The 19,651-nt window shown below is 36.9% G+C and overlaps 1 protein-coding gene across 1 annotated transcript; it reads right to left on the reverse strand.

Annotated features, from left to right (window-relative positions):
- Positions 1-260: 260 nt before the first annotated feature.
- Positions 261-1,214, reverse strand: LOC127684510 (olfactory receptor 4F3/4F16/4F29-like). The gene has a single exon (XM_052181423.1). The coding sequence runs from the start codon at positions 1,197-1,199 to the stop codon at positions 261-263; it is 939 nt and encodes a 312-aa protein (XP_052037383.1). The 5' UTR covers positions 1,200-1,214.
- Between the last annotated feature and the right edge of the window lie 18,437 nt (positions 1,215-19,651).

A 19,651-nucleotide genomic window follows, 5' to 3' on the forward strand; every position in this document is an offset into this window, starting at 1 on the left:
ATACATGCCTATCTTTAGCAAAGAATCCTTCATCATACATCCCTTCATGTGCTTGCTTTAGCAAAGCATCCTTTCATCTGTGTATACTTCAGGAAAAAAATCCTTCATGTTTTGGCTCAATCAAAACTCCAGAACCCTTACATTTCTGTTTATGTTAAGGAACATGAATAAAGCTCATTATAACATATATCAATGATTCCATTCCAAAAAAAATGCCCCATATAGGACATATTGTTAGTCAAATAAAGATGTTATGCTATTTACGAAATATTTCTAAACATTAAAAATGTTTTGAAAACTCTCTTTATCGCTACCTTCATCTCCTTATTTCTGAATGTGTAGATGACTGGGTTCAGAAAAGGAGTAAGAACTGCATCAAAAAAAGCAAGAAATTTGTCTATCTGGGAGTGAGGGTGGGGCCATGTATAGATAAACAGAGTGGGACCAAAGAAAAGAAACACCACAGTGATGTGAGCTGACAGAGTGGAGAGGGCTTTGGATGACCCACCTGATGAATGTTTCCAGACGCTGAACAAGATGAAGATGTAAGAGATAAGAAGCAACAAGAAAGAGCCAACACAGATGAACCCACTGTTGATAGTAACCATGAACTGCAACTTGTAGGTGTCTCTGCAGGCCAATCTGAGAAGTCTAGGAAGGTCACAGTAAAAGCTGTCCAGGACATTTGGGCCACAGAAGGGTAAGTCAATAAGAAAAGCCAGCTGGAACAATGAGTGACTAATGCCCAGGCCCCAAGCAGCAGCCAGAAATAAAACACACACTCGTGGGCTCATGACAGTCAGGTAGTGCAGAGGCTTACATATGGCCATGTATCTGTCAAATGCCATGGCCACGAGTAGCACCATCTCCACTCCACCAACTAAATGAATAAAGAAGATCTGAGTGATGCAGCCTCCAAAGGAGATGACTTTGTGCTTTCTAAACAAGTCATAAACCATCTTGGGGGAAGTAACAGAACAGGCTACCACATCAATGAAGGAGAGGCCTGCTAGTAGGAAGTACATAGGTGAATGTAAGTGAGGGTCAATGGTCACAGAGAATACAATGAGGATGTTACCAGTCATGCTTAATATGTACAGCACAGAGGAGAGCACAAGGAGGAGGAGCTGAATCTCCCATGTGTGGGTGAGTCCCAGAAAAACAAATTCAGACACCACTGTGTGGTTCTCTCCATCCATTGATTCAGCCAATTGGATTACAGATAGCCTTGTGAGAGCTATGAAAATGATGAGAAAGTATAATTATTAGGAATGATAGTAATTTGATTATTTGCATTTATATTAGACAAAACTATTTAATTATAAATTTATCACACAAGACTGAATTATAATGATACAAATGATAAAGATTATAATAATACTGTATAATAAAAGCATAATTCTTTCAAAGTTCCTAAAAAACTACCAATGAAGCTTGTAACAGTCTAAAATTAGTGAGGAAATTATACAAAGCTAAAATTTTCACAGATATATACACCAATAAATAGAATATGCAAGCAAGTAATTATGTTTGCTTCCAAATACAGAGAAAATACATGGGAAATATAATTTTCTCTAAATGTAAATAAGATCACAGTGTTATATACAATCACGAAATCCTAAATCGTTTCTTCACTTTATTAAAATTTTCATATTTCAAATAAAAATTACACAAAGACAGTTAAATAGAAGCACAAACTAAAAAATGTATTGTTGGATCTCCATCCAAAAGTAAAAACTATAAAATACTTAAGCTGAAATTAAATTTAAATAGTATAGGTCAAATCATAAGAAATTGGTTGATATTAAATAAATGAAACTAACATAGTATATGAAGAGCAATGACTTTACCGAAGGCAGAATGAATATTCTTTGTCATGTTGACTAGGCTCCCTATTCTTTTAATTCATCTCTTTTTTTTAATGTGATTTTTAAGATAAGACATAAAATCACCATCTTGACCACTTTGAATATATAGTTTGGTAATATGGAATTTTTCATTCTATTGTGACATAAATATTCCAAACTTCATCATATAACTTTGAAATGTTATATCTATGAAGCAGCTCTAAAACATGACTCCTAAAACCCTTTTCTCATTTCTAGTAGACATTCTACTTTCTATGTCTGTCAATCTGATAACTTCATAGGTTGACAACAATTGGAATCACATGGGGCCTTGCTCTCTGTCACTGTTTTGTCTCTCTTACCAGAATCTACTTCAAACTGGTCCACTGAATCTTTCCTCATCTGCTTCAAAGTTCCACCCAGAATGCAGCACTACTGGCCATAGCATTTTGAAGATTGTTTTGAAGCCTATTATCTGATCCTGCAAGGTTTTTCTCTGGGCCTGAGAAATACACAGACAGTTAACATTTTACACTCTTATTTCCTAATGTACATACCAATATGGTTACCTTGGATGACAAATACATCTAAATCCCATTAATTGTACACAATTCCTAACATGCACATAACTGTTCTTGTAAATAAAGAAATGTGAAGTTTTCCTCATCATTACCCTGAGTTTACCCATCAATTCCTTGTTGGTTTGTTGGTGGGTTGGTTTTCTTTATTGTTTTAGTTTGCTTTTTTGCTCCCTTCAAAGTATTCAAACTTTGCTTATATGCTCACTGGTCTGGTATTTTATAACAGCATATTTGCCATATCTGACATGATAGAGGTATGTTGTATGTTCACAGCTTCAAGTTTTTAACTAATTTTTAAATTAAAAAAAAAGCAAACTGTCAAGTAATCTATGAAAACACCACAGGCATTTTACTTAGCTTTGAGCATATATCACTGATCTGGCACTGAGTGACAACTGACACCGTTTAATTTTTAAGTGTGCATGAGTTTGAGAAGAGAAAATGATGGGAATTAATGTTACTTCATAGTGGGTTTGACATCTAAAAAGTGTATTGCCTTAAAAGGCACTGAGATGGAGATGCCTTCTTAATTTACCTCTTTGCCTCAAGCATGGCAGAAGCTTTCACTATGTCTTGGTCTCAGTTGAACTTATGACCACTTTGTACACTCAACTAAGTCAAGTGGCTTTGCTGTCATCTCCTGAACCCACAGTCCACAGTCTACAAAAAGATATTTTTTGCTTTTTTATTCTCAGAAATGTGAGACCTTAGAGACGGGAATTCCATATGCTTCCTGTATGGGAAGAATAAACAGAATGAAGACTCTGTTAAGAAGGAAACATGGATGAAAACATATGAGTAGCTGATACACTGATGAGAGAGCTAGGGATCTTCTCATAGAAAGGAATCAAGACTTTGAGTGGGAAAATATAATCACCTAGTAAATACTATTTCAGAACTATTTCATTATGGATTTAGTATTACTGAACTAGAAAAAAATGTGAGACTCAAGAGTATATACTGAATATTCACACTATTAGCAGAACTAGGAAGCAGAGACTAGGACTCTGGAATCTTGACACTGAATGTCCTATAGAAAATTACATAAGAAAGAAGAACCAAATATCAAAATTTAAAATGTCACTCCTACATTAAAACTAACAATTTTTATATTGACCCAATTTTTCTGTTATTTGCACTAAAGTGTTTTCCATAATAAACAAAATATAAACTCTTACTAATAACTATCAATAAAACTATGAAAAATTAAAATACTTGTTATTGCCAAATCATTTTCCCTTATTACTTTAGTACTAATTTGAAAAAACTCAGAATTTTTTTAAATAATTTAAGGAAAATTATTGTTAGAACATCTATTCTACATCCACATTTTTAATCTCAAAATGCTTAAAATCCATGATCAACATTTATATGCAAATAAAAACTACATTGAAATTTTATTGCACCACAACCAAAATAACTACCATGGGGAAAAATAAACAAAAAATACTGATAAAATACATGGGAGAAGGGACTCTTAGTTACTACAGTCAAAAAACAAAATTAGTCCAGACACTGTGCAAAAAAGAATTCAAGATCCTAACAAAGTTTATGCTATAATTTCTATATACTCCAGCAATACCATTGTTGGTTATGTACCCACAGGAAAAAATTCCACCATGCTACAAGGGGACTTGAATGCTCATGTCCATTGTGTCACTATTCACAATAACCACCTGTGAAACTGAGTTAGGAGCCCATCAATAAATTAATGAATTAAACGAATGTGTTAGCTATATACTGTTGACTTTTACTCAATGATTAAAAAAGAATTTTATATTTATTTCAATAAAATTGATAAAACTGGAGATCATTGTGAGTTAAGAAAACAGGTATAAAAATAAATATTCTACAGTTTCTATCATATTTTGGAGCTATGATGTAAAGCTAAAAGAATAAAAATTAAAAGTAGAGAAGAAGACTATAACAATGGAAATGGCTTAATAAAGTGCAGGAGAAGGGGTAAATAGAGTCAACTTGCATTATGAGAATCAATTGAAATGTCATAGTAAAACATTTTGTAAAATTTTTAAGTGCTGAACAAAAAAATCCATAAAAATTCACAATGCTTTTCTTCATCATACCATGTGATAAAAGTCAGGATTTTGTCTAAAATCTGTAGGTGCCAAGCTCAGTAAATCAGTTAGAAAAGCATAAATTACACAGATAGTATCTGGACGATAAAACTTTAGACAATGTATGACATACAGAGTAGAGAAAATTATATTTTATATATACAAAAATAAGTTTGAAATAAAGTACTCATGTTATTTGGAAAATACATTTATGGAGAAGGTGACTATAGTAGAACATGATAATAATAAAATAAAAAGCACCTTGATCACCAATATGCAGATTCTTTACTTGATACTCTACATTTTTATTTCTGTTACTCACAGTTCACAATGGAGCATGAAAGTCATAAATATTTCTAGAATAAAACACTGCTAATAATACCTCATTTTCTTTCTTTCTAAATTGTCTTCAAATGGGCTCTATGTGCAAAGTTTTTCTCATATCAAAATTAATACTGATCACAACTAGTAGTCTATCCTCAAGCATCAGCTTCTGTGTAAAACAATAGAATACATTTTGCATGGCATAGGAGAAAACTTTCTTGGGTAAGTACATGATAACACTCATTTTTTCTGAAGTTTAAGCAATAATGTGAGAGGCAAAAAAATGAGGAAGAAGGTAGAAAATAGAAGTAAAACAATCATAGATCCTATGGAAAGTGATTATGAGGGGGAGTTCTTTGCTATGTAATAGACATGGGAATGATCCATAAATTGTCATACTTATTTGATAAGCCCTGAGTGTAATGAGCAGACCTATTGACCCAGTATGTGCAAAATTAAAATATCGAGATACCCCTCAAAAAATTCTACTTTTCTTCATGAACATCTCTAACAAAAGAAAATTTAGAGTATTCTTTTTAGTACAAAACAGTAGAGTGATGAGTGACATGGACTTTGAAATCTGCCCAGACTATTTCAAATTACCCTCTACTTACTCTCTAAGCATGAGACAGTACTGACAGTATTTTTTTGTAAAGTACATACCCAATAAATATCTCATATTCATCCACCACTTACTATTTTTAAACATAGCTACATAAAAATGAAGAGCACTTATATGCACAAATCATGCAAATATAATAATCAATAATAGTTGCAGAAATCAAGTCAAGGCAAGAATAAACATAGTTCTCTTTGTTTCTATTCAATCTACCATTTTATTGAATCAGTTTATTAATTAAACTGTATCTACTTGGAATGTACTCTTTATTAGATACTTAAAAGCAGTTGATATTAACATTAATATAAATAGGAACAGTATGGAAAATATTACAGAAGCACCATTAATTGTATAATGCCTAAGTAAACTAAAAGAAGATGCCTCTAGCAAGATGATCAGATAATAAAATGTTGAAAATGTTGTATTTAATGACAGTTTAATCAATTAAACTATTTAAGGATAAAACTTAAGAAATCATTTCAAGCAAATGATCCATATCAGGAATAGCAGGTCAGTTTGAGGAACTCTGGGATAATGGCAAAGAATGCAGGCTGAAGTAAAGATAGAATTATTTAGAATGCTCAAAATAAAATGACAGATAGCACAGTAGTGTTGCCTGGGCTTAGGCTATAAGATGACAGAGAACTATTAATAAATATATTCAAGGTAATAAGCATACACTTAGGAGACAAGAATTAATGAGAATAGTATTCAAGGTAGATGATCTGCCCATTAATGTAGTATGTAAACTCTAAGGACAAAAAAAGATAATTGCCTATGAATACCTGAACAGAAAATTTTTAGCACACAATCCAAAAAAACTCAACCAAAAAAAAAAAATCTCCATCCTTAAAACAGAGAAAATTGTATTCTTTGATATTGTAACTATTCCTCATTCACATACCTTTTGTTCCAAAAGAACAAAAACAAAAACAATGTTATCCAAGAATAAGATGTAATCATTCCCAAAGTGTCAGCTAGGCCCTCTGCAGGTTTATTGTAGGCAAAAAAAAAAAAAAAAAAAAAAAAAATAGTCCTACATTTGTTAGTATGGAAGCTAACTGTAGCTCTAAGAAGTGGTCACATAGTGCAGCACAGATCTGGGATTTTCTGGGAGATTGAAATAACATGACCTGAAGAATATCCCACAGGAATATTTGTTTTTCCCATGGTAGCCAAATAGAGAAGCTGTTAATACAGAGAAATAGATCTGTAAATCCCTTATGAGGAGACATTTTGCTTTTCAGAAATATTTTGAATATTACTTCATTTGTTGCTAATTTTCCTTTTCTTTAAGTTTTTATACATATATGCAATGCAATATATCCAACCACAATTTCCAGCTTTCAATTCATCCAACACTCACTTTAATCCATGCTTCTTTCAACTCTATGACATTTTCTTTTGTTCAATTAACCATTGAATCTATTTAATGTTGCTTACATGTATAAGGGTGTGAGGCCATGCATTGGAGCATGGACAAACTATCCATGGTCACAGTTTCAAAGAGTAATTCTTGCTTCTCCAGCAGCTATCAACTGCTCACAGTTCCCTTGTTAAAGGTAGACAGTTGTGAGCACCTCCTCCATCCAGGCTAAAATTGTGCCAGGCTAGATCTTGTGTAGATTCAGAGCAGGTAATTACAGACTGTACGTTCATTAGTGAAACAACTATGTCAAGTCCAGCACATTCTTCCCCATTCTCTAGTTCTTAGTTTCGTTCTGCTTTCACTTTCAGAATGTTCTATGAGCCTTGGCCACATGTGTGAGGGACTCAGTAGCATTACTTATATGGCAACCCACAGTCACCACACTAGCCTAAGATCAGAGAGACAAACAGACACAAGGAATGGAATACCTACTCAACAAAAACAAGAACAGATATGAACAGCTATTATTCCAAACGAAGTTGCTCAGACACCACTTCAAAAAACACAATTAACACACAACACAATGTTTTCACTAGAACCCAGCAACCCTACTATAGTTACACTCTGATTAGTGCAATATAGCTGAAGTGCAAGATGAGGACATCAAAAGAGGACTTTTACATGGACTGTAAAAAGAATATGAATAAATTCATTAATAAAGTATGTGAAAACTATGAAATTAAATAATGAAAATTAGGCAAGACATAAAACTAGAAATAGAGTGAATAAAGAAAATGCAAACTGAACTAAAATTGCAAATGCAGTGTTTTAGGAAGTCAAATAAAAACCTCAGATGTAATCCTTATCAACAGGGTACAAGAGATAGAAAACAGAATCTCAGGTATTAAGGACAATATATAAGAAATTTATACCTAAATCAAAGAAAATGTTAAAGAGAAATCCAACTACAAAATATCTAGGAAAACTGGAACACAATAAATATGCAAATTGCATAATTTCAGAAATTTTTAAAAAAGGGGAAAACCAGGTCAATAGCACAAAAATATTTTCAACAACATTTTGGAAAAAAATTTCCCTCACCTAAAGAAAGATTGCTTTTCAAAATAAAAGAAGCATGCAGAAGGGCAGCGGCAGGAGCAGTACAACAGTGGCTGGTCCAGCTGAAGGGCCATCAGCAGTGGAACCAAGGCGACACAGGGTCCAGTTAGGCCCTGTGCCCACAACCACTGACCTTCACTGACCAGCCGGGCGGCAAACAGCTGCGGTCTTGCGGCACCTTTCGCTGCAGGGAAGCCACTTCAGAACTCGGCCTCTCCATCTTGATTTTGAACTCCAGTGACATCGGACAGTCTGAGGTACACAAACATATTCCGAGGCCAACACTGCGGGTGTCTGAGCCCAACCTGTGTTGGCCTGCACCCAGGCCCTGGGCTGTTCGAGGGGCCATCGGGGCGCCAACCCAGCCAGGAGGTTTTTTGCCCGGGCCTGCGGGCGCCGCCATTTTGCCTGCAGGACAACAGAGAGCTCTGGCATGCAGAGCCGTAACGGGCAGAGCCTGAGGCTAACAAAGCGGGGGTCTAGGCCCCAAAAGGCACAGGACTGACCCCAAGATCTGGGCGGCTTGGTGGGCCATCTGTGAGTCAACCCGCCCAGGAGGTTGTTAGCACAGCAGACTCTCCCGGCGCTTTCAGGGAGCGCAGGCGTGCACGCCCACCATCCTAGTCACCTGGCGGACCCAATTAACAGTCATAGCCCTAGGGGAACTTGGCTCGGACCTTGGCCTCCCAGGTTTTTGCCTGGACTCAGGGCCTGGGCGGCCAGGCTAACCTTGTGTGCGCCAGCCCGGTTGGGGGAATCTGCTGCCCAGCGGGGTGATTGAATCACAGGGGAGGTCCCGGCAGCATACACCATCTACGCTCCCTGGGGGTGCACACGGGCTCCATCACAGACACAATCTGGGGCAAGGCCTCAGGCGGGAACCCTCAGCTCAACTCTCTGCTTGCGGATCCAGATCAGCCTGGGCGGCAACACCACATCTCCAGGTCCTGCAAGAGGCTAGAGGGGATTCCGGGCGGCCAGCTGGGAGAAGTCAGTGTGCTCCAGTGAATCCAGCGGGCCGCAGCGGGAGCCTTTGGGTGCCAGCTTCGGGATATGAACGGCATGGGCAGCAGCACCCTGTATACAGGCAGTGCAGGGGGTAAGCTGTGCACCAGAGGCCAACTGGGAAGGGGCAGCTTGCACTGGTGAGTCCAGCACTGACAAGCCCAAGTAACACCAGTGAGAACTAGACGGCAAAAGGCAAACGCAGGAACGTCACTAACAGAAATCAAGGCAATATGGCAACATCTGAACCCAATTCTCCTCTACCAGCATGTCCTGGATACCCCAACACACCAGTACAACAAGATTTGGATTTAAAATCACTGGTCATGATGCTGGTACAGGAACACATGAAGAACATACTTATGGAAATTCAGGAGAAAATGGATCAAAAGTTAGAAGCCCTTGCAAGGGAAACACAAAAATCATTGAAAGAAATCCAGGAGAATACAAAAGCCAACAATGAGGAAACACAAAAAAAACTTAAAGAAATACAGGAGAACTTTGGTCAACAGGCTGAGGTCATGAAAGAGGAAACACAAAAATCTCTTAAAGAATTACAGGAAAGCACAAACAAGCAAGTGAAGGAGCTAAGCAAAACCATCCAGGATCTAAAATCAGAAGTAGAAACAACTAAGAAAACTCAAAGGGAGACAACTTTGGAGATAGAAAGCCTTGGGAAGAAATCAGGGGACAGAGATGCAAATATCAACAACAGAATACAAGAGATAGAAGAAAGAATCTCAGATGCTGAAGATTCCATAGAAACCATGGACTCAACAGTTAAAGAAAATGCAAAATGCAAAAAGCTTGTAACCCAAAATATCCAGGAAATCCAGGACACAATGAGAAGACCAAACCTAAGGATTATAGGCATAGATGAGAGTGAAGATTTACAACTTAAAGGGCCAGCAAATATCTTCAATAAAATTATGGAAGAAAACTTCCCTAACCTAAAGAGAGAGATGCCCATGAATATACAAGAAGCCTACAGAACTCCAAACAGAACAGAACAGAAATACTTCCCGTCACATAATAATCAAAACACCAAATGTTCTAAACAAAGAAAGAATATTAGAGGCAGTAAGAGAAAAAGGCCAAGTAACATATAAAGGAAGACCTATCAGAATCACAGCAAACTTTTCACCTGAGACTATGAAGGCTACAAGGTCCTGGGCAGATCTCATGCAGACTCTAAGAGAACACAAATGCCAACCAAAACTACTATATCCAGCAAAACTCTCAATCACCGTAGATGGAGAAACTAAGATATTTCATGACAAAACCAAGTTTACCCAATATCTATCCACAAACCCAGCCCTACAAAGGATAATAGGTGGACAACACCAATACAAGGAGGGAAACTTCACCCTGGAAAAAGCAAGATAGTAACCTTTCATCAAACCCAAAAGAAGTTAAGCAATCAAATTTAAAAAATAACGTCAAAAATGATAGGAAGTAACAATCACTATTCCTTAATATCTCTTAACATCAATGGACTTAATGCCCCAATAAAAAGACACAAACTAACTGAATGGATACGTAAACAGGACCCTACATTTTGCTGCTTACAGGAAACACACCTCAGGGTCAAAGACAAACACTACCTTAGAGTAAAAGGCTGGAAGACAATTTTACAAGCAAATGGTCTCAGGAAACAAGCTGGAGTAGCCATTTTAATATCAGATAAAATTGACTTTCAACCCAAAGTCATCAAAAGAGACTCTGAGGGACACTTCTTGCTGGTCACAGGAAAAATACAACAAGAAGAACTCTCAATCCTGAACATCTATGCTCCAAATGCAAGGGCACCCTCTTTCATAAAAGAAACTTTTATGAAATTTTACCCAATATCTATCCACAAACCCAGCACACATTGCACCTAACACAATAATTGTGGGTGACTTCAACACTGCACTTTCCTCAATGGACCGATCAGGAAAACAGAAACTAAACAGGGACAAAATGAAACTAATTGAAGCTTTGGACCAATTAGATTTAACAGATATATATAGAACATTCTATCCTAAAACAAAAGAATATACCTTTTTCTCAGCACCTCATGGTACCTTCTCCAAAATCGACCATATAATTGGTCACAAGACAGACCTCAACAAATATAAGAAGATCGAACTAATCCCATGCCTCCTATCTGATCACTATGGAGTAAAAGTGGCCTTCAATAGCAACAGAAACAACAGAAAACCCACATACACGTGGAAACTGAACAATACTCTACTCAATGATAACTTGGTCAAGGAAGAAATAAAGAAAGAAATTAAAGACTTTTTAGAACACAATGAAAATGAAAACACAACATACCCAAATCTATGGGACACAATGAAAGCAGTGATAAGAGGAAAACTCATAGCCCTGAGTGCCTCAGAAATGGAGAGAGCATAGATTACCAGCTTAATGACACACCTGAAAGCCCTGGAACAAAAAGAAGCTATTTCATCCAGGAGGAGCAGAAGGCAGGAAATCATCAAACTCAGGGCTGAAATCAATCAAGTAGAAACAAAGAGAACCATACAAAAAATCAACAAAACCAGGAGCTGGTTCTTTGAGAAAATCAACAAGATAGATAAGCCCTTAGCCAGACTGACCAAAGGGCACAGAGAAAGTATCCAAATTAACAAACTTAGAAATGAAAAGGGAGATATAACAACGGAAACCGATGAAATCCAACAAATCATCAGATCCTACTACAAGAGTCTGTACTCAACACAACTGGAGAATCTGGAGGAAATGGACAATTTCCTTGACAGATACCAAATAGCAAAATTAAATCAGGACCAACTAGACCATATAAACAGTCCCATAATGCCTAAAGAAATAGAAGGAGTCATAGAAAATCTTCCAACCAAAAAAAGCACAGGACCAGATGGTTTCAGTGCAGAATTCTATCAGACCTTCAAAGAGTTAACACCAATACTCCTCAAACTATTCCACAAAATAGAAACAGAAGGAACACTACCCAATTCCTTCTACGAAGCCACAATTACGCTGATACCAAAGCCACACAAAGATCCAACAAAGAAAGAGAACTTCAGACCAATTTCCCTTATGAACATCGATGCAAAAATACTCAATAAAATTCTTGCCAACCGAATCCAAAAACACATCAAAACGATTATCCACCATGATCAAGTAGGCTTTATCCCGGGAATGCAGGGTTGGTTCAATATAAGGAAATCCATCAATACAATCCACTACATAAACAAACTCAAAGAACAAAACCACATGGTCATTCATTGGATGCTGAAAAAGCATTTGGCAAAATTCAGCATCCTTTCATGCTTAAAGTCTTGGAGAGAACAGGAATTCAAGGCCCATACCTAAACATAGTAAAAGCAATATACAGCAAACCGGTAGCCAGCATCAAACTAAATGGAGAGAAACTTGAAGCAATCCCACTGAAATCAGGGACCAGACAAGGCTGCCCCTTTTCTCCTTATCTTTTCAATATTGTACTTGAGGTACTAGCTTGAGCAATTCGACAACATAAGGAGGTCAAAGTGATACAAATTGGAAAGGAAGAAGTCAAACTATCATTATTTGCAGACGACATGATAGTCTACCTAAGTGACCCAAAAAACTCCACTAGAGAGCTCCTACAGATGATAAACAACTTCAGCAAAGTGGCAGGTTATAAAATCAACTCAAGCAAATCAGTGGCCTTCCTATACTCAAAGGATAAGCAGGCTGAGAAAGAAATTAGGGAAATGACCCCCTTAACAATAGCCACAAACAGTATAAAGTATCTTGGGGTGACTCTTACCAAACATGTGAAAGATCTTTATGACAAGAACTTCAAGACTCTAAAGAAGGAAATGGGAGAAGACCTCAAAAAATGGGAAAACCTCCCATGCTCATGGATCAGTAGAATCAATATAGTTAAAATGGCCATTTTGCCAAAAGCAATATACAGATTCAATGCAATACCCATCAAAATCCCAACTCAATTCTTCACAGAGTTAGAAAGAGCAATTATCAAATTCATCTGGAACAACAAAAAACCCAGGATAGCTAAAACTATTCTCAGCAACAAAAGAAAATCTGGGGGAATCAGTATCCCTGACCTCAAGCAATACTACAGAGCAATAGTGTTAAAAACTGCATGGTATTGGTACAGTGACAGGCAGGAGGATCAATGGAACAGGATTGAAGATCCAGAAATGACCCCACACACCTATGGCCACTTGATCCTCGACAAAGAGGCTGAAAACATCCAATGGAAAAAAGATAGCCTTTTCAACAAATGGTGCTGGTTCAACTGGAGGTCAGCATGCAGAAGAATGCGAATTGATCCATCCTTGTCTCCTTGTACTAAGCTCAAATCCAAATGGATCAAGGACCTCCACATAAAGCCAGACACTCTGAAGCTAATAGAAAAGAAACTGGGGAAGACCCTTGAGGACATTGGTACAGGGAGGAAGTTTCTGAACAGAACACCAAGCGTATGCTCTAAGAGCAAGAATTGACAAATGGGACCTCATAAAATTACAAAGTTTCTGTAAGGCAAAGGACACCATCAAGAGGACAAATCGGCAACCAACAAATTGGGAAAAGATCTTCACCAATCCTACATCAGATAGAGGGCTAATATCCAATATATATAAAGAACTCAAGAAGTTAGACTCCAGAAAACCAAACAACCCTATTAAAAAATGGGGTACAGAGTTAAACAAAGAATTCTCACCTGAAGAACTTCGGATGGCGGAGAAGCATCTTAAAAAATGCTCAACTTCATTAGTCATTAGGGAAATGCAAATCAAAACAACCCTAAGATTTCATCTTACACCAGTCAGAATGGCTAAGATCAAAAATTCAGGAGACAGCAGGTGTTGGAGAGGGTGTGGAGAAAGAGGAACACTCCTCCACTGCTGGTGGGGTTGCAAATTGGTACAACCACTCTGGAAATCAGTCTGGCGGTTCCTCCGAAAACTGGGCACCTTACTTCCAGAAGATCCTGCTATACCACTCCTGGGCATATACCCAGAAGACTCCCCACCATGTAATAAGGATACATGTTCTACTATGTTCATAGCAGCCCTATTTGTAATTGCCAGATGCTGGAAAGAACCCAGGTATCCCTCAACAGAAGAGTGGATGCAAAAAATGTGGTATATCTACACAATGGAGTACTATTCAGCCATTAGAAACAATGAATTCATGAAATTCTTAGGCAAATGGATGGAGCTAGAGAATATCATACTAAGTGAGGTAACCCAGACTCAAAAGGTGAATCATGGTATGCACTCACTAATAAGTGGATATTAACCTAGAAAACTGGAATACCCAAAACATAATCCACACATCAAATGAGGTACAAGAAGAAAGGAGGAGTGGCCCCTGGTTCTGGAAAGACTCAGTGAAACAGTATTCAGCAAAACCAGAACGGGGAAGTGGGAAGGGGTGGGTGGGAGGACAGGGGAAGAGAAGGGGGCTTGCGGGACTTTCGGGGAGTGGGGGGGCTAGAAAAGGGGAAATCATTTGAAATGTAAATAAATTATATCGAATAATAAAAAAAAAAAGATAAATAATAAAAAAAAAATGTGGTATATCTACACAATGGAGTACTATTCAGCCATTAGAAACAATGAATTCATGAAATTCTTAGGCAAATGGATGGAGCTAGAGAACATCATACTAAGTGAGGTAACCCAGACTCAAAAGGTGAATCATGGTATGCACTCACTAATAAGTGGTTATTAACATAGAAAACTGGAATACCCAAAACATAATCCACACATCAAATGAGGTACAAGAAGAAAAGACGAGTGGCCCCTGGTTCTGGAAAGACTCAGTGAAACAGTATTCGGCAAAACCAGAACGGGGAAGTGGAAGGGGTGGGTGGGAGGACAGGGGAAGAGAAGGGGACTTATGGGACTTTCGGGGAGTGGGGGGCTAGAAAAGGGGAAATCATTTGAAATGTAAATAAATTATATCGAAGAAAAAAAAAGAAAAAAAAGAAGCATACAGAAAACCAAATAAAGTGGACTAGAAAATAAATTCCCCATGGTATATAATAATAACACTAAACATACATAACAAAGGAAGAATATTAAAGGCAATAAGGGAATAGAACAAGTACATGTAAACGCAAACATGTTAGAATAACACACCTGCATCTCAATGAAGATTCTTAAAACATGAATAACTGCACAGACTACTCTACCCAGGAAAATTTTCAATCACAATAGATGCAGAAAGCAAAACACTCCACAATAAGAAAATAAGTGGTTTCTATCTACAAACCCAACTTTACCAAATCTCTTGAAAGAAAACTTCAACCCAAAAAGCTTAACGGTTCCCATAAAAATACAAGAAATCTACAGACCAGTATCATATCAAATCAAATTATATCATATCAAACTATATCTTATCAAAAAATGATAAACACTTTTCATTGATAATTCTCAGTATTAAGATTATCAATTACCAAATAAAAAGATATGATTAGAAAACAGCATTCATTCTTCTGTTATAACCAAGAAACATACCATCAAGTTATACCATCAAGGATAAACATCACCTTATGTTAAAAGGCTAGAAAAAGAAATTGCAAGCAAATGGACCCAAGAAGCATGCAGGTGTAGGTATTTTTACATGGTTTAAAATAGATTTCAAATCAAATTAATCATAGATAAGGAAGATTACTATATATTCATCATAGGAAAATCCACCATAAATACTGAAATGTTTAGCATTGCATTTATGCAATGAATAAAAGAGCACCCAAGTTTGTAAAAGAAATACTACTAAATCATGTATGAATACTCACACATTAAAAATGGTGGGTTTCAATACCCTACTCTCACCAATGGAGAGATCACCCAGACAGAATCTAAATAAAGACAAGCTAGAACTAAACGACTTCACAAATCAAATAGACGTAACATATTTACAGAACATTTTTCCCAAACACAAAAGAATACACTGTCTTCTCAGAGGCTCATGGAGCTTTATACAAAATTGACCACATATACAGACAAAATTCAAGGCTTGAAGGATAATATAAATTTGAAAAAAATGTGCATATTATCTAACAACCATAAATTAAAGCCATATATCAAGAACAACAGAAAATACACAAACTCCTGGGATCTAAACAATTTACTACTGAATAAACATAGGCAAAGACAGGCATTATGAAGGAAATTTAAAAAAATTTAGAGTTGAATAAAAAGAAAAGCACAACATATCAAAACCTATGGGAAACATTGAAGGCAGTTCTACAAGGCAAATCTAGAACACTAAATGACTACAAAGAAGAAAGTGATTGGATATAAAATTAGCTCTAATATATCAGTAGCCTTCCATAATACAAATGATGAACAGCCTGAGAAAGAAATTAGGGAAATAATACCCTTGAAAATAGTCACAAAAATATAAAACATGTTGTGGTAATTCTATCAAACAAATGATCTGTATGACAAGAGCTTCAAGCCTCTCAAGAAACAAAGTACATGGGAGAGTGTAAGTGAGGGTCAGATGCCACAGAGAACATGGTGAGGCAGTTTCCCATCATGCTTTCCACATAAAACATGGAGGAGAGCACAAAAAGCAATAGTTGAATAATCTGGGAGTTGGTGAGTCCCAGGAACACAAACTCTGACACCACAGACTGATACGCTCCCTCCATTGGTTGTGTAGGCCGTGCTATCTGAAGGAGGAAACAGGAGAAACTATAAATTATAATTAATTTAAATTTATATATATTCAGAGCATCACTGGTCATCACAGGATCGTAACTCCAGACTGCAGTGAAATAGCACCTTACATTTTCTATAAATAATAAGGGAATGTGAATGGGAACTATTGGGAAAGCAGAGGAAAGGAGAGAAGGAGAGGAGAGGAGAGGAGGAGAGGATAGAAGAGGCGAATATAGGAGAAGGGAGGGGAGGAGAGGAGAGGAGAGGGGAAGGGAGGGAAGGAGAGGGGAGGGGAGGAGAGAGGAGAGAGAACAGAGGCGAGAGGAGAAAGAAGAGGGGAGATAAAAAGAGGAAAAAGGAAAAGAGGAAAGAAGAAAGAGGAAAGAAATGAAAAGGAAAGAAAGAGAAAAGAGGAAAGGAAAGGAGAGGAAAGGAGAAGAAAGGAAAGGAAAGGAAAGGAAAGGAAAGGAAAGGAAAGGAAAGGGAAGGGAAGGGAAGGGAAGGGAAGGGAAGGGAAGGGAAGGGAAGGGAAGGGAAGGGAAGGGAAGGGAAGGGAGGGAAGGGAAGGGAATACAAATATTCCCCAAACTATTCCATAAAATAGAAACAAAAGGAACACTATCTAATTTGTTCTAGAAAGCCACAATACCTAAACTACACAAGGACCCAACAAAAAATAGAACGTCAGGCCAATTTCATTTAACAATGCAAAAACACTCAATAAAACTCTCACAAACCAGGAAAGGAAGAGGAGGAAAAGGAAAGGAAGGGGAGGAAAGGAAAGGGAAGAAAGGGGAAGGATAGGGAAAGGAAGGGAAGGGGAGGGGAGGGAAGGGAAGGGGAGGGAAGGGGAGGGGAGGAGAAAAGGAAGGGAAGTGAAAGGAGGGCAAGAGAAGGGAAGGGAAGGGATGGGAAGGGAAAGGAATGGAAAGTAAAGGAAGGAAAGGAAAACGAGGTAAGGGAAGAAAAATGAGGTAATTGTATTTTAGTTTCAAAACCTTGAAAAAATTAAAGATAACAAGTTTGGTTGCATTTTAAATGAGAGTACCCTTGTAAACTATTGATGTGAATATAAATTTAAAAGATCATCAAATCCTGCTACCAAACCATGTAGATAACAAAACTGGAGAATCTAGATGAAATGGATGGTCTCCTAGACAAATACCACTTACCAAAGCTAAATCAAGAGCAGATAAACTATCTAAACAGGCCCATATCCCCTAAGAAAATAGACATTAAAAACCTGTCAGCCAAAAAAAGGCCTAGGTCAGAGGACTTTACTGCAGAATTCTATCAGACCTTCAAAGAAGAGCTAATACAAATATTCCCCAAACTATTCCATAAAATAGAAACAAAAGGAACACTATCTAATTTGTTCTAGAAAGCCACAATACCTAAACTACACAAGGACCCAACAAAAAATAGAACGTCAGGCCAATTTCATTTAACAATGCAAAAACACTCAATAAAACTCTCACAAACCAAATTCAGGAACAGATTAAAACCATCATTCACCATCGTCATCATGATCAATTAGGCTTCATTCCAGGGATGCAAGGTTGGTTCAATATATGAAAATCCATTAACATAATCCACTATAGAAACAAACTCAAAAAAAAATCACATGATCATCTCATTAAATGCTGAAAAAGCATTTGACAATATACAATACTCCTTCCTATTTATGGTATTGGAGAGATGAGGAATTCAAGGCCTATACCTAAATATAATAAAAGCAATATACAGCAAAACAACAGCCAATATCAAATTAAATGGAGAGATACTTGAAACAATGCCACTGACACTAGGAACAAGACAAGGATGTCCACTCTCCCTGTATCTTATATAGTACTAAAAGTTCTAGCTAGAGCAATAAGACAACAAAAAGAGATCAAAGGGGTACAAATTAACAAAGAAGAAGTCAAGGTATCACTATTTGCAGATGATACAATAATATACATAAATAACCCTCAAAATTCTACCAGAGAACTTCTACAGCTAATAAACAACTTCAGCAAAGTAGATGGATATAAAATTAACATAAAAAAATTAATAGCCTTACTTTATACTAATGATAAATGTGCTTTGAAAGAAATTATGGAAACAACATCCTTCACAATAATCACAAATAGTATTGGGGTAACTCTAATGAAACAAGTGAAGGATTTGTATGACAAAAACTTCAAGTCTCTCAAGAAAGAAATCAATGAAGACCTCAGAAAATGGAGAGATCTCCATGTTCTTGGATTGGTAGGATTAACATAGTAAAAATGGCCATCCTACCAAAAACAATCTACAGATTCAATATAATCACCACCAAAATTCCAACACAATTCTTCACAGACATGGAAAAAGCAATTTTCAATTTCATATAAAAAAAACAGGGTAACAAAAACAACTGTTCTTAACAATAAAAGAACTTTTGGGAAAATCACCATCCATGAGATCAAGCTATACTCTGTAGAGCAATAGTGATAAAAACAAACAAAAACTGCATGGTATTGGTACAGAGGCAGACAAATTGATCAATGTAGTAGAATTGAAGATCCAGAAATAAAACCACTCACATATTGACACTTGATCTTTGACAAAAAGTCAACAATATACAATGGAAAAAAGAAAGCATCTTCAATAAATGGTGCTGTTCTAACTGGCAGTCTGTATGTAGGGAAATGAGAATAGATCTATATTTGGCCTCACACAAAGCTTAAGTCCAAGTTGATCAAGGACCTCAACATAAAACCAGATACACCGAACCTAATAGAAGTGAAAGTGGGAAAGTGCCTGAACTCATTGGCACATGGGTAAATTTCCTAAATAGAACTCCAATGGCTGAGGCTCCAAGATCAAGAACTGATGAAAGGAATATCATGAAACTGGAAAACTTCTGTAAGACAAAGGACATAGTCAATAAGACAAATAGGCAACCTATAGATTGGGGAAAAATATCTTCACTCACTCCATATATCATAGAGGGCAAATATCTAAAATATTCTAAAGAACCCAAGCTAACCACCCAAAAACCAAACAATCCCATCAAAAAATGGGCTATAGAAA

The sequence above is a fragment of the Apodemus sylvaticus genome, chromosome 5 (genome assembly GCF_947179515.1).
Source record: "Apodemus sylvaticus chromosome 5, mApoSyl1.1, whole genome shotgun sequence".
Classification (NCBI taxonomy): Eukaryota; Metazoa; Chordata; class Mammalia; order Rodentia; family Muridae; genus Apodemus; species Apodemus sylvaticus.